General features: G+C 43.3%; 1 protein-coding gene across 1 annotated transcript in view; it reads left to right on the top strand.

Annotated features, from left to right (window-relative positions):
- LOC149282328 (apoptosis-inducing factor 1, mitochondrial-like) overlaps nt 1-22,989 on the top strand; it is a 124,413-nt gene that overhangs the window by 2,060 nt on the left and 99,364 nt on the right. The window contains exons 2-4 of the mRNA XM_089498362.1: nt 18,920-19,050; nt 19,304-19,394; nt 19,614-19,698. Coding sequence (XP_089354488.1) covers nt 18,956-19,050; nt 19,304-19,394; nt 19,614-19,698 — 271 coding nt within the window. The 5' untranslated portion in view covers nt 18,920-18,955. The remainder of the gene's footprint in view (nt 1-18,919; nt 19,051-19,303; nt 19,395-19,613; nt 19,699-22,989) is intronic.

Below are 22,989 nucleotides of genomic sequence, written 5' to 3'. Positions count from 1 at the left end.
GTTAAATTTTAATTGTTATTCTATATTTTTGGTACAGCTCGCTCATGGTTAACACTACATTTATAGTGTGATAATGTAGTATTACCGTATTTGCTTGATTATAAGACGACCCCCCCCAAATCTAAATATTAATTTAGGAAAAAACAAAAAGCCTGAATATAAGACTACCCTATAGGAAAAAAAGTTTTACTAGTAAATATTAATTCATGTAAACAATATTTTCATATTTAATAAAAGCTATGATTGAGAAAAATATATATATTTTTTTATTTCCTTTTATTTGCCAACCTGCCCCCCCAGTTATGCACATCTGCCCCCAGAAATGCCTTATACCCCCTATTTGCCACTCTGCCCCATGATGTGCCTTTTAACCCTCTATATGCCACTCTGCCTCCAGGAATGTCTTATACCCTCCTATATGCCACTCTGCCCCGTGATATGCCTTTTAATCCCCTATATGCCAGAGTGGCATATAGGGGGTTAAAAGGCATATCATGGGGCAGAGTGGCATATAGGGGTTTAAAAGGCATTTCTGGAGGTATATATATATATATATAACTGCTAACAGCAATCACACTCCTATCAAGCCAAGGCAGCCAGTACATGCTGGAACCTGGGGATGATAGGAGTGTGAGTACAGCCTCCCCATGCCATGCTACCACCACCACCCCCCTTACACATCCATACTAACACACACTCATTCACAAACATTTTAAATGCTCATTCATTCCATTAATCACACATACTTGCTCAAAAACCCTCCCCCACCCCCTTACCTGAACTGCAGATCTCTCACTCGAAGACTTCTGCAGGGGCCCGGCTGTGCGAGCAACTTCTCTGGCCCCACCCCCAGAGGATGGAGGGGGGAGGCAAAGTTATGTGACACTCTTCTATCTTCCTGTTCTCCTGTTGCTCGCGACCAAAGCCCGATAAGCAGCATGGCCCCAGCGGACATTTTGAGGTCTCAAAGTCCCAGAGTGTTTTATAATCTGGGTCGTCTTATAATCAGACCTCAACTAGGTCTGACTATGAGACTAAGATCCAGATCCCCCGCAGCGATGCAGGGGACCTGGATCCTCCTGTCTCCCCTCCTTCCCCACTTACCGGTACTTCTGAGTCCCCGGTGCTTAGTCCGGGGAGCGTGTAGAGCTCTCCGCGATTCGCGTAGAGCTCTACACGCTGCCCGGACTAAGCACCGGGCAGCGTATAGAGCTCTACGCGATTCACGTACACAACTTCCGCTGCAGCCGGGAGTTCCCCGTGATCTCTGACAGCCAGGGAAGGTCTGAGCGATGGACGCAGATGCCCCCGCTGTAACCACACCTCCTCCCGGCTGCAGTGGAAGTTGTCTACGCGGCTCGCGTAGAGCTCTACACGCTGCCTGGACTACGCATGGGGGACTCAGAAGCTCCGGTAAGTTTGGAGGAGGGAGGGTTAAATGGGGGGCATAAGTGCTCTGTGAAATGCCTTTTAACCCCCTTAATGTCACTGCCTCCAGAAATGCCTTTTAACCCTCTATACGTCACTCTGCCTCCTGAAATGCCTTATACCTCCCTATATGCCACTCTGCCCCATAATATGCCTTTTAACCCCCTAAATGCCAGAGTGGGGGCAGAGTGGCACATAGGGGGTCAAAAAGCATATCATGGGTCACAGTGGCATATAGGGGGGGCATAAGGCATTTCTGGGACAGAGTGGCAAGCCAGGAGGCAGATGTGCATAACTGGGGGGCAGGTTGAAAAAAAAAAAGGAAATAAAAAAATATTTTTCTCAATCATAGCTTTTATAAAAAAAAATTGTTCACATAGTTTACATGAATTAACATTTACTGGTAAAACTTTTTTCCTATAGGGTCGTCTTATATTCAGGCTTTTTCTTTTTTTCATAAATTAATATTCAGATTTTGGGGGCCCGTCTTATACTCAGGGTCGTCTTATAATCGAGCAAATACGGTACTTACTGTAATGTTTTTTTAAAGGTGAAATTCTCACAGCATAAGTAAATTATGAGCGAATCACGAGCGGAGGCTCCAGGTCGCATAAAGGGGCGGATCCACACACTTTAAAACTGCATAGCTTCTATCGTTAGGCAAACATTGACAGGGGTACAGCTGTCTGGCCTAGTATATCACTCTCTCACTCATATATATATATAATCTTATAATATAATATTGTCACGGACCGGGTGATCAGGTCTGATAGGAGTCCAGGTGCAGGGGATATGAGGGGCTCTGTCTGTACCCCACGATGCATGATGGCTTGGGGTTGTTACAGACAGGTGCAGGAAATAAATCACAGACAGAAGATGCTGATAATAGTTGTATTGCAGATGATGGTACAACATATAAACAAGGAAAGTCTCTTTGCTGGAAGCCCTCTGGGTGGGGCACACACGGCAGGAAGCCCTCTGGGTGGGGCACACACGGCAGGAAGCCCTCTGGGTGGGGCACACACGGCAGGAAGCCCTCTGGGTGGGGCACACACGGCAGGAAGCCCACTTGCAGGGCACACACGGCAGGAAGCCCACTTGCAGGGCACACGGCAGATATCCCACTTGCAGGGCACTTAGCTGTGGAGTCCACTTGTGGGTCGCTGGCCGTAACTCAGGAGCAGATCAGGAACCAAACAGGCAGTCCTAAAATGCCAATGTCAAGGCCCAGACTGAAGGGCTGGGCAGGTTTATAAAGGCTGGCTAAATCAGGTAATAAGGTGCAGCTGGACCTGATAATCAGTCTGAGTGGTTCAGAGTGACAAGGGTGGCCACTAGTGGTTAGAAACAGAAATGAGCAACACAAAGTTTCAGGCAGACAGCGAAGTCTGACAGCGAAGTCCAGACAGCGAAGGGTGGAACGTTATACTATATATATCTATATAGGGATGCACCGAAATGAAAATTTAGCACTTGACTGAAACTGAAAATGACCCCCCCACACACACCTTTAAAAACAAAAAAAAAACACTTTTATTAAAAGTAACACACCAAAATGAGACAAAAAAAAATCAATAACAATAATATATATATATATATATATATATTGTTATAACATTTTTCTGTCTAATTTTGGTGTGTTACTTATTACTTTTAGTAAAGGTGTGGTTAAAAAAAACAAAATTGCACCAAAAAATATATAATTGCGAACAGCAATCTCACTCTTATCATGCTCAGGCAGCCAGTACATGCTGGAACCTGAGCATGATAGGAATATGATTACAGCCTCCCTATGCCATGCTATCCCCCCCCACACACACTTACACATCCATGCTATCACACACACTCATTCACAAACATTCAGTTTAAACTATAGCATAACACCCATCACTCTCACACTTACTAATTCACTCTCACAGAATGTTTTCCTACCTTTTCTCTGTAACTGTCGCTTTTCCTCCTCTTTGTTCTTCCTCTTCTGTGTCCTCTCCTTCCAGTGCAGTGGAGGCGGTGGGCGGGGCTTCAGTGCTGTGCCCCGGGATATATGCGTGTAGAGCTCTACGCGATTCGCATAGACAACTTCCGCTGCAGCCGGGAGGAGGTGCGGTTAGCAGCGGGGGTTGACTGCGTCCATCGCGCAGACCTTCCCCGGCTGTCAGAGATCACGGGAAACTCTGATCTCTGACACCCGGGGAAGGTCTGCACGATGGACGCAGACAACCCCCGCTGCTAACTGCGCCTCCTCCCGGCTGCAGCGGAAGTTGTGTACGCGAATCGCGTAGAGCTCTACACGCTGCCCGGACTAAGCACCGGGGACTCAGAAGTACTGGTAAGTGTGTGTGTGTGTGTGGGGGGGGGGGGGGAGAGACAGGAGGATCCAGGTCCCCTGCATCGCTGCGGGGGATCTGGATCTTAGTCTCATAGTCAGACCTAGTTGAGGTCTGATTATAAGACGACCCCGATTATAAGATGGGGGGTATTTTCCAGAGCATTTGCTCTGGGGAAATAATCGAGCAAATACGATATATTTAAAAAAAAAAAAAGGAACTTTTTCTTTCTAACTGATATCTGATCATTTATTAGTGACACTTTAGGTCACAATATAAATGTAATACTTATTATTATTTTTTTTATATAGCGCGATCAAATTCTGGAGCGCTGTACCATGGGTATACAGGACATAACAAGTACTATATAACATAACAATTTGACTTACAGAAACAGGTGAGGAGTGCCTGCTCCAACGAGCTTACAATCTAGAGGGTATAAATTATATGTATCGATCATAAAGACAGACTTCGGTAACTCAGTAATGCAGTAACTTCTTTAAAGGCACAATGGCTTTGATCAATAATTTTTAGGCTTATCCAGATAATACATATATGAATACATTTTATACTACATGCTTAGATAGAGGTACCATGTAGCTTACTCAATTTACTTTTATTCCCCTCTTCTATACCACTTAAAATATAGGTTAGCGCTAAGGAGGCTCAGCTCAAAGGTATTGAAGGGAAGGGATGTGCATACTTTTTTTTTTTTTTCATTTTCTTTCTAAACACTACCTACCCTACTCACCCTTTTAAGCTTTGTTATATCTCCCTTGTTGTGCTGCTGAAATGACATGCAAATAGTATAGTTTTTTCATTGGTAGCTGACGAGGTGAATCGCGTGACAAGATATACAGTCTTAACTTGATCAAAAAAATCACGTAAGTTTGTTTCAAATAATGTACCTGTCACGCCATCGGTATCATGTGGGTTACACCACATCCCAAAGCTACTCTATTGTATTGAGATTTGGTGACTGTGGAAGTCATTGGAGTACAGTAAACTCATTGTCGTGTTCAAGAACACAGTTTGAAAATCCCATTAGATCAGCAGTTTTTTTTTTAAATACTCAGACCAGCCCGTCTGGCATCAATAACCATAACAAAGTCACTTAAATCCCCTTTCTTCCCCATTCTGATGCTCGGTTTGAACTTCAGCAATTTGTCTTGACCACGTCCAGTACTTAAAGGGGGGCAGGGCGGGGCGGTCCGCCACAGGTACCACTCATCAGGGGGGTGTCCGACTTCAGCCTAACGTGGGCTTGCAGCTCACTGCTGTGGCGCCCGTACACTGTATGAGGAAACTATTTTCCTGTACAGGGGAGCAGGAAAGTGAGTGGGAATAGAATTTCATAATACAGTGTGCGGCCACCACAGCAGTAAGCTGTGGGCCCATGTTAGGCGGGCCGCATGGGCGTCTGCATGGCCCCACGGTGGTGGGTGAATGAATGTTAGTAAGTTGGTAGTGCGTAAGTTTAGGGGCAGAAATGGCACAGGTGGGCTGATTTGGGGGGGCAGAAATGACACAGGCAGGCTGATTTGGGGGGGCAGAAATGGCACAGGCAGGCTGATTTGGGGGGGCAGGAGTGGAACAGACAGGCTGATTAGGGGGAAGAGGTGGCATCGGTAGGCTTATTAGGGCTGGCAGAGGTGGCACCGGCAGGCTGATTAGGGCGGGCAGCTGTGGCACTGGCAGGCTGTTTTAGGGGCAGAGGCCTACCACATCAGTGTCTGGCTTAGTATATAATAATATGGGTTATGCTTCACTAGCGTTAGGGATGCACCGATATATCGGTGGCCGAAAAGGGTTTAGTCCTATTAGTCCAGTAGACGCGATGTCAAAAACACAGAATATTGCAGTACACGGTGATACCTTTTTTGTTGGACTAACGTAATATTTAAGAGTTTCAAGAGTTATCCTCTCCATCAGGTCTGAACCAATACTAATCAACATGACAGAGGTTATCACTTAAAACAAGCGATGGTGTTAGAGAAGGGGAGGTGTCATAAATGATGGGCCTGGAGGTGAAAAATGCAGAGTTTGGCAAAATATGTTGGTAAAGTTTGCATCACATTTGTTGCATTGTGCAGTGCCATTCTGTGTAAGCACCTGTTCTCAGGACAGTTGGCTGCTGACCAATCTTTTCCTCAAGTTTGGTGGTTGTTTTAAATGCCAGTATCTGGCTGTAGGTTTTTAATAATTTTGCGTATTTCCTCCAGAGTTGGGTTGTAGGTAACTACCAGATGGATCCTGTTTTTGTTTTTTTTTTATCTTTTTTTATCACTTTTCCCATGGTGTTCCTAGGGCAGATTTAATTTTTTTTTAGATACCTGTAGCCCTTCCTCCGAAAAGACTGTGGTAGCACGCTTAGGTGTTTGTCTTAGTGTCAGAGCAAATATGGTGGTATCTGATAGCTTGGCTGTAGATGACACCTTGTTTTGTATGATTGGGATGAAAGCTTGAATTGAAAGGTAGCTGTACCTGTCTGTGGGTTTTCTGTACACAGAAGATTGGAGTGAGCCATTGGTGACAGTTATGGCAACGTCCAGGAAGCTCACACTAAGTTTTGAGAAAAAATTTTTTAGTTTTATTGAAAGATTCATGGAATTTTGAAAGGTTTTCTTCTCCTTCTGTCCATATTATGAAAATGTTGTCAATATAACGATCGTATTTATGTTAGACTTGTGCATTCGTATTCGGGCGAACATGAAAATGAACATGAAGGTTGCGTTATCGTTGTTATCGCAGCCCGGATACCGAACATGGTGGCGGCAAAACGTAGACTAATACGAAGACACACAACATGAAGAATCTTCGTCTACTAATCTCCTTGGTCCCTTCCCCATCTAGCCTACCTTATCTACACAGCATTGCAGGGGTTAATGGAAGCGGAAATCCCTAGGTTGAGGCCCCTGCAGACGACCAATAGGTTTACAATAGGCCTTTTTATCTCCTTACGGTGCACCTTGGCTGGCAGAGACCACTGGTCTCCCTGCTCCAACAGTTAAAAGTCCGTACGCTGGAGCAGGGAAACCAGTGGTCTCTGCCGGCCAAGTTGCTGCACCAGGATTTTAAGTTCTGTACAAGCAACTCTATTGGTCACCAGCAGGGTACAGGTGTACTTCATTGGTTGATGGCAGGGAGGTCCCTGCAGGCGAACAATAGAGTTGCTCGTACGGACATTTAAAATCCTGGCGTCAAAGCTGCTGTGTAGTCCGCAACGCATTAACCCAGTATTAACCCCTTCTACAAGAAAAAGGAAAAAACGAACACGAAGAATGTACACAGGAACAGAATGAACAGGAAGACTAAGACGAACACGAAGAGTTGGCCGACGCCCAAGTCTAATTTATATGGTTTGTGGGGTTGAGTTTGCAGGAATCTCTGTTCTAGGTCAGCCATGAAAAGATTGGCATATTATGGTGACATTTGGTGCCCATGGCTGTCCCGGTCATTTGTAGGTGGTAATAATTGAATTTGTGCGTAAGTATACATGCTATGAGCTTGGTGATAGTTTCACTATCATATTTGTGTGTGATGCGGGAGGAGAGGAATTTGATGCAGGCCTCAATATCATCTTTATGGGGGATGTTACTATATAAAGAATCCATATCCATGGTTGCAGTATAGTAGTAGCAGGTAGGTTTGTGGCTTGGCTCAGTTTATTAAGAAACTCTGTGGTGTCCTGTATAAAGCACTAAGTGTTGATAACTAGAGGTTTAAGAATATTTTCTATTAAGCCAGATATTGGTTCAGTAAGTGTTCCCATACCTGTTATAATGGGTTGTCATTGGTTGCCTGGCTTGCAGATTTTGGGCAGCATGTAGAAGGTCCCTATTTGAGGATTTGGAGGCACAAGATTTTCGAATTCTTGCTGCATGTGTTTTGGGAAGGATCCGATTATTAATATCTTTTTTTATATTCCCTGGTGGGGTCCTGGTTCAATTTTTTTTTTTGTAGTAGTGGTATTCATCAGACAATTGTCTGTTTCCTTCTGCAATGTAGTCATGCGTGTTCATGATGACTACTGATCCGCTCTTGTCATCTGGAGGTAGGAGGTTGTGTATGATTTTTTTTCTGTTGCATGGTAGCGAGGGATGCTACTCTTGTGCGGAAGCTTTCAATATAGTTGTCCAATTTTATATTACGTCCTGTTGCAGGTGTGAAGTCTTTGTTCTTTTTTTCTCCCATTATTAACCAGACTGGATGTGGCATTTTATTTGTCTGAGTATAATTGAATATGGTCCAGTTTTGTGCTTGGTCAAAGTGTAAACCCCTTGGATCAGACTGTTTTCTTAGGTATTGATAGATAATGATTCGAGATGCTAACAATTTTAGTATTGTCTTTAGTATTGTTTAGTGTTGCTTTCATGGATCTTAACCATCTTAGCTTAGATAGGGACATTGACAGTTTCAGTGGATATTTTCAGAGGTAAAATAGGTTAATCTTTTTTTCGGGATGTCCTTGTCCTGTGCAAGGTTTGCCAGTTTCTTTTTTTCCCCCTCGTGAGACACCGTTGATTCTTTCTGTAGAAATATTCCATTTGTGTTTACAATTTTTTGAGGGCTGCAACCAACGATTATTTTCATTATCGATTAGTTGGCCGATTATTTTTTCGATTAATCAGATAAAAAAAAAACAATATGCAAATGTTTCGTTAAAAATTTTATTTAAAATAATAATTTACATTAAGATGTGCCATTAACACTTTTATCTCTTTATCACAATGGCATTTCACGATTTGCCTTCTTATTTTACTGACATAATAATTAAAGCTATATTTTAACAAGAACCCCAAAAATAGCAAAAAAGCTTTACTAGTAAATATTCATGTAAACTATTTTTGCCCAGTTATGCACATCTCACCCCCAGCTTGCCTCTCTGCCCCAGAAATGCCTTATACCCCCTATATGCTACTCTGCCCCCATATATGCCTTATACCCTCCTATATGTCAGAGATGCCACTGTGCCCCCTTATACCACCCATATGCCACTCTGTCCCCCTGATATGCCTTATACCCCCCTGTATGCCACTGTGCCCCCTTATACCACCTATATGCCACTCTGTCCCCTGATATGCCTTATACTCCCCTATATGCCACTGTGCCCCCCTGATATGCCTTATAACCCCCGATATGCCACTGTGCCCCCCTGATATGCCTTATAGCCCCCTATATGCCTTTTAACCTTGATATGCCACCATGCCCCCTGAAATGCCTTTTACCCCTATATGCCACTGAGATGCCACTGTGCCCCCTGATATGCCTTATAGCCCCTTTATGCCACTGTGCCCCCTGATATGCCTTATAGCCCCTTTATGCCACTGTGCCCCCCTGATATGCCTTATAGCCCCTTTATGCCACTGTGCCCCCCCCGATATGCCTTATAGCCCCTTAATGCCACTGTGCCCCCCTGATATGTCTTATGCCCCCCCTGATATAAGAAAAACTGACATCGCTAAAATAGGTATAAAAATAAATGCTTTAACCCCTTCAATCCCCTATAGACGTACCGGGACGTCCATAAAACGCCTATTAAGAAACCCCTTTGGACGTCCCGGTACGTCCAGCCTTTCTTGCAGCGTCAGGGACACATCCCTGCCGCTGCACGGGAGACCAGGCTGTCGTTTGACAGCCTGGACTCCCCACTGACAGCAGAAGCCGGCATTGCCGGCTTTCTGCTGTCCGATCTGCTGTAACAGCTTCCGGCATGAAAGCCGGAAAGCTGTTACGTTTCAAACTGCCCGATCGCGCGATCGGGCAGTTTCAAATGCCCTTCCGGGTTGCGTCACTTCTGACTTAACCTGGAAGCTCGGAGGATAGGATATCGTATCCTGTCCTCCGATGAGGCACAGACGCTGCGATCTCTGTGCAGGTCTGTGAGGACCTGCATAGAGATCACAGTGTGATCGGTGCAGGGGGATCGTGGGGAGGGGAGTGAGAAACCATGTCTCTCACTCCACCTCCCGTCCTGAAACAGAAAAGCAGAAAAAAAAGTTTATTCATTTAAAAAATAATAGTCAAAAAATCATTAAAATAATAATATAAATAATACTAAAAAAATAATGTGAGCTGTGATGTCATTGTGACATCACTGGCATGTTCAGGAGGTCCCTAAGAGGACCTCTAACCATTTTTGTGTAAAAAAAAAAAAATTAATAAAAAAAAAATAAAATATATATATATATATATATATATATATATATATATATATATATATATATATATAAAAAAATATAATTAAAAAACCTTACATCCCATTGCCCTAGCATAACATCTAGCCAGTATAACCCTCCTGCCTCTGTTCACAACCCCCAAACCCGTTAAGCCATAGGCATAAAAATTATGCAAAAAATGTACACCTTATAGTATGCTCCCTGGTGCTGGGAAGGTATGGAACATCTATATAAATTAGGTATTTCTGAAATCAGGACACCTGAATTGATAAACTTGGAGGGGATTTTCCATCACTTTACCTAATTTTGTGAGGATTCAGAGGGAAAATGTAAAAAAAATCAGGTTTTTTTCTAATTTTCTCTGGTTTTTACTAAATTTCTCATTCTAAATTTTCAGCTAATCATCCAACTATGGTATCAAAAGAAAGTTCTATCTCTCCTTGAAAAAAACAATATATAGTTTACATGGGTACACTATTCACAGGAAAGGAGAATAATCTCTGAACCGACATAGCGCAAAAATGGCAAAATTGCTCTGGGATTGAAGGGGTTAATAAATATAGACGGAAGATGGCCGCTTAACTGCTGAGCTCCGCGCCACCTGCCTTTACCGACCGCACGCACACCCGTACACTGCACCATGGGCAGGAATAAAAAGGTACCTTTCGACCCTGCTACGCCGGGGACCAGCTCCAAACCTCCCTCGTCCTCCCTGAGGGAGTACTTCCACGCTCCGGCGCTGTTGCAGTCACAGCGTGCCGATTCCAAAATGGCGCCGACCCACACTGATTCCCAGGCCTCGGACGACGACGCTCCTTCACAGCAGCACTTGGGGGGCTCTCCGGAACCTACCTCGAGAGACTGGAGACGCATCTTCTCCTCGCTCCCCACCAAAGATGATTTTAGCATGCTCGTGGCGGAGGTGAAGCAGACGGTCAGGGCGGAGGTCACGGCCTTGCGTGCAGACATGGGACGCCTGGACACGAGGCTCAGCACTGCAGAGACCAGGCTGAGGGAGGTTGAACACCGGGTTACTACTCTGGACCGGTCTTTCTCCGCCAAGCTAGCCGATTTATTTTATCACTTGGAGGATGTTGATAACCGCGGCCTCCGGTCCAACATACGGGTGCGGGGCCTGCCGGAGGGGGAGCGCCCTGAAGACCTCCGTAAGATTTTGGATAGACTTTTCTCAATGATTCTGGGAGAACCTGCGATTCCGGGTAGGCGACCCATGAAATTTGACCGTGCGCACAGGGCGCTTCGTCCTGGTGGAGGCCCGGGGGATCCCCCTCGGGACGTCATTTGCTGCCTGCACAGCTTTTCCCTAAAAGATGCTATTATGCATAAGGCACGTGCCCGCAGACTCTGGGACTTTGAGGGTCACCAGGTATCCCTCTTTCAGGACCTCTCTACCCTATTCCCCACGGCTCGGGACTATACGTTTTTCTCGCCTCCCCACAATCGTTACTCCAGACTGGACTATATCTTTCTCTCCCACCCCCATCTTGACCTCTTACAGTCGGCGCTATTTTGCCGCTAACGTGGTCGGACCACTCTCCCGTCCTCATGACCATGTCGTCACCGCTTTGTAGAGCCGGGGAGTGGACGTGGCGACTGAATGATTCTTTCTTGACGGACGAGACTATGGTGGCGCAGATTGAGGCTGAATTACAACATTACTTCCAGAGCAATGATACGCAGGGGATGTCCCGGTTGGTCTTGTGGGAGGCCCATAAGAGTGTGATCAGAGGTTTTCTTATTCAGCAGGGGGCGCAGCGAAAGAAGGCACGTAATCGCGAGATTACTGAGCTCACCAAACAGATCTCCCTTCTCGAAACTGCACACAAACGCTCTCTCTCTACTGAGTCCTACCGAGAGTTAACGGCGTTGAGGGGTAAGCTCTCCAATTTGCTCCACGACCTGAAGGACACGACCTGGGTTCGCTTCGAGGTCGTGTCCTTCATGCTTTGTGGGGTCCGCGGCTCGGCTGTGGCGTGGAGCAACATCCTCTGATTTCAGCTACCCTAGCGGTCTGGAGGTGCGTGGGTGGTCGGGCCCGATTCTCCTCGTCGTCCTCTCCCATGTTGCCCCTCGACGGGAACCCGGACTTTGCGCCGGGGCGGGCCCGGGGGAGGCTGGCTTTCTTGGGGGTCCCTCCGCCTGTCCGTTTGCACACACTTCTGGGTGATCGGGGTGCCCTGCCCTTTACGGCTTTCCGCACACACGGGTTGCCGTCCTGGCTGGACCGCTTCACTTACCTCCAAGTAACGCATTACATCTCTTCCCTTCCTAATCAGCGGTGCTTGTATAGGGATCTCACGGTCTTCGAGACCTTATGCACCCAGGGGCGCCCGCCGGCGGGGGCCATCTCCATGCTCTATTCATTGCTACTGTCTGGAGTGACGGACCCCCCCCCTTCGTTTTGTCTGACGTGGGAATCCGTTTCTGACGTGCGGCTCTCTGACGCGGACTGGTCCAAAATATTCTCCCTCACCCATCAGAGTTCCAGAGCCACCAAGGTCCAGGAGACTAATTATAAACTCCTGTCTCTCTGGTACCGCACACCCGAGAAGTTGCATGTCATGTTCCCGACTATCTCCGCTTGCTGCTGGAGGTGCGGCCGCGATGTTGGTACTATGATCCACATCTGGTGGTCCTGCCCCGTGTTACAGGTTTTTTGGAAGGAGGTTTACGAGGTTATTGTAGAGCTTACTGACTCGCCCCCTCCCTACCAGGCGCTGTCCATGCTGCTACACCACACGTCGCTCCCTGTTTCGTGCTATAAAAAATCTGTTATTCGTCACTTACTTGACGCAGCAAGGTGCCTTATCCCTCTCAGCTGGAAGTCTGCTCTTCCTCCGACGCTGCACGCCTGGATGTCCAAAGTGGAGGACATTAGGGTGATTGAGGACCTCTCTGCCACCTCTCTTAAACAGAGGGAGGCTTACACTGCTACCTGGTTCCACTGGCTCTCTTTCATGGGTAGACGCGCTTCGTAATTGCCTCGTTCGGTTGGGGTGTGTTTCTTTTTACCGACTTCCATTACCAGGGCTCAGCTGGGCGCGTTTTCATATTTGTTTGGGGTTGTTTCGCCTGTGACGTCTGCATTTCGCTGTGTCAGTTATGCTCATTTTGTACGTTGTGCCTTGTTACCATGTACTATTGCACTTGCTGTACCAATGCCTTACACTTTGTTCCTTGCCCCCCCTTTCCCCTTTCCCTTTTTTGCCTTCTGTACCCCCCCTCCCATATTCTAAAACATCTTGAAAAACCAAATAAACTTGGATTTTGAAAAAAATAAATATAGACAATAGACAATAAAATAAATACACAATACACTATAAATATATATAAATATATGGACAATATAAACAATAAATCAAATATTACAGCAATCAAAAAAGAAAAAACAAAAATTAAACAATGCACATAATTAATAGATCCCGAAAAAAAAAAAATCTACCTGCCCCACCAGGGGTTAATATATCAACAGAAAAAACACGGGGCAAATGAGCATAAAAATAAAGATAATACTCCAGGCTTAGCTTACCCAGTGGTGCTTACTTGTCCTGTTTTTCTTCTGTTGATATATTTTTTTTTTCTCAATTCTCCGTTTATTGCACGTATGGTAAGAAATATACAATGCACAGTACAGAGCTTTGCAAATAAAGTCACAGTGTACAATCGACACGTGGGAACAAAGTGCATAGAAACAAAGGATATGAAGATATTGTAACACACAATAACAGTACAATGAGGACACAGGAAGCCAAATAAAAGCTACTTAAACGAGCGGGTTAACCTCACTCTGCGTCCTGTTCTGTTGATATATTAACCCCTGGTGGGGCAGGTGGCAGTGAAGGGAAGTAGTGGAGGTTGCGCACACTGCGCACTAAAATCCAAATCTGGATCCTCTCCGGCAGTCGCTTCTCCCCTCCACTTCCGTTGGGGCTTCCATGATGGAAGCAGCAACGGAAGGTCACATGACGCCGGGTTCAGTAATAGAAGCCCCAGCGGAAATGGAGGGGAGAAGCGGAGGATGTATGCGCGTTTTGCACAGACCCTCACCGGGTGGCAGAGAGGATCCAGGCTCCTGCAGCTCTGCGGGGGATCTGGATTCGAGTGTTTTGATCCGATCTCTATTTGAGGTCGGATTATAGAAGGAGGAGAGTTTTTCAGAGCATTTGCTCTGAAAAAAACTCATTTTAAAAATCGATTCAACTAATCGATTATGAAAATCGTAGCTTCAGGTGCGAGTTGTAGAATATTCTGGAGTAAGGATTGTCTCTGGAAGTGTATTTTTTTTGTTCTATATAGCTGATGAATTAAGATGTTACGTTTTTTACTGCTTCATTCTCCGCCGCTGGTGAGTTGTGTGTCATTGAAAGAGGGTTCTTAATACTGTTTCCCTTTCCGGATGAGGTTAATTTTCTTACAATGGGTAAGAAAAAAAAATATATTACTGTTGATCTGAGAGTTTATTTTCTAATCCGTTTGATTACTTGCTTCTTTAAGTGGCTGTATTTGGTATCTTCCATACTACTGTAAATGGGTTTAGCCCATTTAGTCCATTTGAGGAGGAATATTGCATTCTAGCCTAAATTTTTATATCGCCATCAACTGAAAAATACAAGTAATTCTAATCATAACTATATAAATACAGAAAATCAATCTGACATATGCCTCACAGCTTCTGGCACACTAGTTTGGAGTCAACAAGAATACCAACCCAATGTGAAACATGGTGGTAGTTCACTGATGTTTTGGGGATGTGTGAGTTTTAAAGGCCCAAGGAATCTTGTGAAAATTGATGGAAAGGTAAATGTAGCATGGTATCAGAAATTCTGTCAGACAATTTGCATTCTTCTCCAAGAAAGCTGCGCATGGAAGTCCAGCATGACAATGACCCTAGGCACAAGGCCAAGTTGACCCTCCAGTGGTTACAGCAAAAAAAGGGGAAGGTTCTGGAGTGGCCATCAGTCTTGTGTTTGTGTGTGGAAAATCTCGGATCACTGTATACAAAATCATTTTCAAATCTATCCCTTAATAAATTAGTTCTCCAGCATTTAGCATATGAGGTGGCCACGTTTGAGCCCATGGTCGTACCTACGGCATGCTTTAGGAGGGGAACCTTATTTAAATTTTCTCATGGATATAATGAATTATTGTTTGTTACATATCCCTTTAAATGGGTGTGATTCATGACTGTGAGTGTCAGTGCAGTCTTCCCTCCTTCTGACCCTACTGTGGCATTCAGAGGTCCTCTCATCCCCAGAGTCCCTTTGTCCCCCTCATTCAACAAAACATACCTCCTATTTTTCTTACTCCCTGTTGCTCAGGTATAAATAAATTAAACAACGCATGTAAACAGCATTTGCCCGTATAGATAAACTGAATAATACATACAAACCCTATATTTGCAGGTATACATAAATAATGTACGGAAATATATCAAAGCAGCTATAGATCAACAGAATAACACACAAACCCAGCTTTGCACGTACAGATCAATTGAAATTTACATGTGAACTCGGCATTGAAAGTATACATCACACAAACAGAATCAGACATACAAATCCAGTTTTTGCAGGTATACATAAAGTATGGAAACATACCATAGCAGAAGCAGATATAGATCAACAGAACACACAAATTTAGCAGGTATTGATCAACTGAATAAGACATACAAACCCTGTATTTGCAGGTATACATAATATATGTGAAAATAGCATATCAGATATAGATCAACTGAATAACACACAAAGCCAGGTTTGCAGGTGTGGATCAACTGGAATTCACATACAAACTCGGCATTAAAGGTATAGATATAATCCTCTAAATTACAGGCATAGATCACAGGTTGAACACTCCTGGCGTCCACATTGCCAACATAGAATATGACAAGCACCAAGATTACACACATGGGACTTGCCATCTTTGTCCCCACGCAGCCCAGCCTGCATCAACTTTGTCTACAAACAGCCCAGCATAAGACATCTTTGTCTGCCCTGTACCATCTTTGTGCCATAAACATCCTGCCTGTGACATCTTGGCCCCCAAGCACCCTGCCTGTGCCATCTTTGCCTTTCCACAAAACAATTATACATCTGATACACACAAACACTTATACAGTCACTCACTAATTCACACTTTCATTCACACAATCATTTTCTCACCCATTCATACAAATCATTTACATATATTCATTAATGCATTCTCACAAATCATTCAAGCAATTCATCCACACAGTTATTCTCTCACTCATTGATACAATCCATCCACACATTAAGTCATACTCACACTAATTCTTTCATTCTCTCACTCATTCATACAATTCGTCCACACATTTCATTCTCTCACTTATTCTCACTCTTTATTTCAATATTCTAACTAACCCATTCCCACTATCTTCCCCCTCCCCCTTTGTAGTTTATTTACCTTGCTGAAGTCCTGTGGTGGGAGCCCGAGGTCTCTGTGCTGCTGAGTGTCTGGACATGACGTCATATTCTGGTGGTCAGCATGAAGCGCCGGCACCGAGACAGAGGCCTTGTGGAGGAGACGGAGGTTGCACCGAGTGGTTGCTGAAAACGTATTCGTAAGTGACTGCTTGGTTCCCCTCTTTCTCCTCTGCGTTAATCAGTGCTTTCTTGCGGCTGCACAAGAAAAAAAACAAAGTATGGTGTTTCAATTTGGGGGGCACAGCATGACGTGTGGCAATGCCCCCCTGCCCGGCCCTTCCCTGCCGATGCCACTGCGAGTTGTACGCTCACATATGGTGGTCGTGCACTCTTAATTTGGGATCCAGTACTCTAGATGGATACCTTTTTAGATTTAGTAAACCTATCCCTTTGTAGATATTGTTGTTCTCGAATCCCATGACTCTTACTAAAACTAAACTTTTAGTGCGGTTTAGCTTATTGCCCAGATGGCCCTTTCCCTTTCTTTTTCCCTTTTTCTTTTGTTTACATATTTCCATGTATTTTTTTATTTAGATATACATTAATTTCTGTAAATGCACTATTAGAGATAGGATGCATTTTTTTAATAAATATATATGTAAAAAATATTTGTAAAATATTAAATTATAGAATATAATAGGGCTGCAACAAGTAATCGATAATGAAATTCGTTGGCAACAAATTTCATTATCGATTAGTTGAATCGATTTTTATCTTTTATAAAATACCCCTTGTTTTATAATTCGTTTCACTCAGTGTGACTCACAGCAGCAGTTACTACTTACCAGTCCCTCCATGCAGTCACTGCCGATTGGCCCTGCCCCTTTTTCTCCCAGTCCCTCCCTGTAGTCACTGCTGATTGGCCCTGCCCATTTCCTTATAGCATCCACACGGCTACTGTATAGAGTTTAGAATTAATATTTGGGCTGCTGAAAGTTAGGGGAAGTGGGGGTTATGGTTGATGGGCTAGTTAGGGTTAATTTAGGGGCAGTTATGGTAATGGAGTCTTAAGGGTTAATTTAGGGGCAATTATGGTAATGGAGTCTTTAGGGTTAATTTAGGAGCAGTTATGGTTATTGGGGTCTTTAGGGTTAATTTAATTAATTTAATAAGGTTAACTTAAGGTGCAGTTAGAGGTAAAGGGGGACAAACTAAAGGGAATCTAAATCCTGGAGGAGTGAAGATTAACCCTGTATTTATTTATAAAAGTATTGTGTCGGTGTGCTGTGAATGAGTCTGTGAATCTGTGAGGGCACTATGGGATATCTAGGGGTATATGGCATATCTGGGGAGGACGGTGTGACATATCTGGGGTTATAAGGCATATCAGGGGGTATAAGGCATATAGGCTATATAAGGCATATGTGGGGAGGCGGAGTGGCATATCTGGGGGTATGTGGCATATCTGGGAGGTAGTGTGGCAAGCCTGGGCTCAAATGTGTATAACTGGGGGGGGCAGGTTGGGAAAGTTGGGAAATAAACACAGGAAATGCCAGGTTTTTTTTATTTTGCTGTTTGTTTTTAACATCCTGTTTGTTTATTAAATTATTTTAAATAAATGAAAATAATACATTTATTTTTTATCCGATTAATCGAAAAAATTATCGGCCAACTAATCGATTATGAAAATAATCGTTAGCTGCAGCCCTAGAATATAATCAATTTCCATTGTTCCTTCATCCTATCTGTTGCAAGCATTGGTTGATAAACAGTTGTATACCATTATTTTATTTATATTCTTCTAATCCTAAACAATCTCCTGTTTGTTAAACTGGTAATGAGGCTGTCCATTGGATGATCCTCTGTTGGGTGGTAGATGCAATCACTTTTCTGTGTCATGTGATATTTTGGTGTACATTGTGATCCCTTACATATTCTCCCTCATCAATTACTTTTTGACTTCTTCCCATTTTAGAGATTCTTATTTCCTTTTTTATGCTTTGAGACTGGAATGGGTCATCCTGTGACATCTTTACTTAAGGTTTCAGCATCTCCAAATCCAATATGACCACTTTGAGAATATTTTCTACTTTAATTGTGCACCTTCCTTTCCTGTGGGTCTAGGGATATAGATACTTTTTGAAGGGTGGCATTTATGAAAGCTTTTGTAGTGTGTCAGGAGAAGGATATTCTTAATCGAGGGCAAATCTTCCCTCGTTAAACAAAGGTATGATGCCCTTGTTTAAAAGTTGCTAATAGTGACCTTCAGAGTTCCATCAGAAGGTGGGGCATACGGTATAGTCAATCCTGATTGTCCTCTCCCAATTATTTCAGTTAGGATATTTAATTAATGCATTTCTTCCCTCAACATTTTTTTTTTGCATAATTTATTTTCCTCACAAGGCGAATACAGTAAGGATCTAGCTCATCCCCGTGCGGGTTTTTATATCACATGTGTTTGTGTCTATTATTGTTTCAAAGAATTATGGATGGTCATAGTTGCATAGATTTGAGAATATTGACAGATCTACTTTATATTTACTGTAGAAATGCTGTGTTTTCATGTTTTGTTCACCTTTTTTTGTAGGTCTTGATAGTATCAGAAGAGTTAGATCTTCCATACATGCGCCCACCCCTTTCCAAAGAGCTTTGGTTCTCCCAAGATCCTGATGTTGCTCAAACCCTGAATTTCAAGCAATGGAATGGCAAGGAGAGGAGGTGGGAGATATTACTTAGGACAAAAGACAATTCGTATGGGTTATTTGTATACTGTGAAATACTTGCGTTTTACAAAGGGCCAATCCAGTTGAAATGGACAAATGTACTTCCAAACATATGACCTGTTAAAAGCACCCATGTCATTTGTGAAAGAACAGATAGAAAGTGTTAAGTAGGTAAAGTCATAAGAATTTTGCACTGCAAAAAAACTTGTTTTGGGGTTGTTGATTCCTGGTTTTTTTTTTTTTTATAGTATCTTTTTCCAGCCCCCTTCCTTTTATGTGGCCCCAGACGAGCTGACGTCTGCTGAAAATGGAGGTGTTTCAGTGCTTACTGGAAAAAAAGTAAGGCCAGTAATCAAAAAATTGTATGCAAAATAATCTTTCTCAAAGCTATTAACCTATCAACTGTGGGAGACACAATGATATGTAGGATAAGATAGACTATTACGATGTACCAGAACTTCTTAATGTTTTATCTTCAAGTATGCCCAATAAATTATTATGGGGTATACCAGGGAAGTGAGAAAGCATTGATTTTCTTGTCTTGATGTCTTTATGCAGGTTATACACATGGATGTTCGAGAGAATAAAGTGATACTAGATGATGGAACTTTTATCTCCTATGAAAAGTGCCTTATTGCCACAGGTAGGTAACTAAATTAATTAAAATTACTTTCTTCGCTCAGCTGGTGTTGCTGCAATGCCTCTACATAGAGCCAGTCAGCAACACCAAAACAAAATGGAGGGGCCCTAACGACGGCTTATAGGAGCGATCGTACTTACCATATTGAATGGAAGTATGCCTTTCAAATATAGCAGCGCCCGGCTGCTATAAAGTGCTTTGGATACGATCAAGTGATGTCTCCTAAGCTCATCTGGTGTCCTCAATATAGAGGCATTCAGCAACACAAAAAGGAGACCCGTTTGATCTCTCCTAGGGGTGTTTCAAAAGGCCACCTGTTAGAGACATGCTGCCTCTAACAAGATGGCAGTGCCCTTTCAAAATAAGAGTTCCCATAGGGTCTGTCTCCCCTTGCAGGTTGACTGCAGGTACTGTAGTCAACCATGCAGTTCAGTGAAGCCCAGTTTACTAATCACTATGTGATCAGTAAAGTAAACAAAAAAAAACAAAAAAAAGAAAATTTAAAATGTAAAATAGTTAAAAATAGTGTATAAAATGTAAAAATAAAAAACACAGTGATGCCACCATGACATCCTAAGGGGAACCTTTATGAGCAGATCTTGACATGGAAAGAGTTAAAATACTAGCATTTTAATACCATGGGGTGTGTAATTTTCAAAAATGTATGGTTTGATGGAGATAAATTTAACTGGCCAATTCAAAGATTTCTCAAAAAAAAGGTATGGGCACAAGATGACCAATTGTCAAAATTTGGCATTGAAAAATACTCCTCCCAATGAGGCCCTTTAGCCCCAAAACAAGGCTGGTCGTAGATTAGTGTATGAAAATAGTTAAAATACCAGAATTTGAAATACCAGCGGGTGTCAAGTTTAAAAAAATATGTGGTTTGATGGGGTAAATGGAATTGGTCGACTTCAGAGATGTCCCAAATAGGACGTGGGTGTAGGCTGATCCGATTTCAAACCCCCCCTCCCCAAAAAAATAAAAATGCGTGACTCCCAAATGTGCCCTTTTAGCCCCTAGATAACCAGACAAACCCATGCATGGGTGGTATCATTGTACTCGGAGGATGCTGAACACATATTGGGGTGTTTTGAAGTGACATATACAAGAAGTTGTAAATTCACACCTAGCGTACAATGTGTGTGTGAAAAAAAACACACACACAAAATTACTACCACTAACTTTGACAAAGGCTGTTACCACAATTTGAAATACCCTGTCATTGTCTAATTCCAAAAATATATGATTTGAATTGTCCAGCTTCAAATAGGACATGGGACAGGATGACCAGATTAAGATAAATGGTTTATGACCCAGGAGTCTGGGCAGACAGCACAGCCACTCAGAGCCCGCCCCCGAGCCTGAGATCACTCCCACGGAGTGATCCTGTAGGCTGAAACCGCGATTGCAGGAAAACCTGCAATAGCGTTTTCAGCTGCCACAGGCAGCTTCAGGAAAGGGGGTTCAGTGTTGATTGGGTCCCCACACAAGTGCCTACAGCAGTCATCAGAGAGACTCCCCTATAGACCAGCAATTGCATCCCAGCTGCCAGAGGCAGCTTCAGGGACAGGGGGAGAGGGTTGTTCGGTCTCCACATGAGTGTGGGGACCTGACACAACACCCCCCTGCTGCCTGATCGCTCCATGAGAGCGACAGTACAGCGTTAACCCCTTCAATTCCACAGCTGTGCATAACACATTTGTGGCATTGCAGGGGTTAATATTAGTCCCCACAAGCTTGTGGGGACTAAATATCAGGCAATGCTGTGCTCCAATGGAACATCAGCATTGAAAGCGTTAAAAAAAATATATAAAAAAATAAATAAAAAAAAAACAACAAAAAACAGCACTGACCTGAAAGTCCAGGGTGCTTCCAGGTCAAATGCTGTGAGTTTAGTAAGTGGGCTGATGATGATCAGATCACTCCTAACCGTTAGTTTAAAAAAAATCACAACAAATTTGTCAAGCCCTGATGTAAGAAAAGCAAAAAACCCACCAAAAATAATAACATTTTTTTAAATGAGAGCAGAATGTTTTTACCATATTTTTTTGTAAAATAAATTAGATGATATTGTGATGGAAACCTCCATCACTGGGGCCACTGGAGAGGCCTGACAGCCAGCCTCCTCCCTACTGACTATGGGCCCTGACTTTGTAAAGACTTCTGTGGCTACCCCCAGCAGTATATCATCCCATCACTTGCTGAGAGGATTATCTCCGGCAGACAGCCAGAATCTGCAAGCAGGGAGTGACCAATATTGTTTCAGTTTAATATCATATCCCTCCCACCCCATGGTGCATTAATGTGTATAAATCAGTCCCCCCCCCCCCCAGTTCCTCCACTACAGACATTTACCCCGGCCATTCCTGGAACTGATTTGGGCCAGTAATAGATAGTGGAGTTTGGGACCCTATTGTATTGTTAATCCCGTTACCGCCCCTGTTGTCTCTGGGAGGCAGTTTAAGGGGGCGGTTTGTATCCCAATATCTTGTTTTTATGTTAATGTGTGTTTTGCTGGATATATCCAGCCCTGTGTGTCTAAAATAAATCAGTCTTTGTTTTGGTTTATACCCTACAACAGGGGTGTCCAAGTTTTTTCTGCAGTGGGCCACTTCATGAAAATGTTATACGTGCGAGGGCCGCACTCATTTTTCACTGTAATTTTTAGCCTTTAATAAAATATGCAGATTAAAATAAAGTACCGTATTTGCTCGATTATAAGACGAGGTTTTTTCCAGAGCAAATGCTTATAATCGAGGTCGTCTTCTAATCAGACCTCATTCTGCTGGGGCCAGAGAAGCTGCTCGCACAGCCGGGCCCCTGCAGAAGTCTGCGAGTGGGAGATCTGCAGTTCAGGTAAGGGGGTGGGGGAGTATGTGTGATTAATGGAATGAATGAGTATTTAAATGTTTGTGAATGAGTGTGTGTGTGATAGCATGGATGTGTAAGGGGGGTGGTGGTGGTAGCATGGCAAAATTCTGGACCGAAACTGAAAATTCAGGGTTCACTGAAAAGCTGAAAAGGACCCCACAACTTTAAAAATAATAAAAAAAAATCCCACACTTTTAATAAAAGTAAGTTACACACCAAAATTGTACAAAAAATGTCATGTTAAAATATATATATATATATATATATATATATTATTATTATGATTAACAGCAATCTCAGGCATACCCAGATTCCAGCATGTACTGGTTGGCTAGGCATGATAGGAGTGTGATTGCTGTCAACAATCATATATAAATTAATATTGTTATTGTATTTTATTTTTTTTGTCCAATTTTGGTG

The sequence above is a fragment of the Sceloporus occidentalis genome, unplaced genomic scaffold (assembly GCF_023333645.1).
Source record: "Sceloporus occidentalis isolate IW3139 unplaced genomic scaffold, rSceOcc1.0.p SCAF_119, whole genome shotgun sequence".
NCBI classification, from domain to species: Eukaryota; Metazoa; Chordata; class Lepidosauria; order Squamata; family Phrynosomatidae; genus Sceloporus; species Sceloporus occidentalis.
This window is presented reverse-complemented; position numbering and strand designations above follow the sequence as displayed.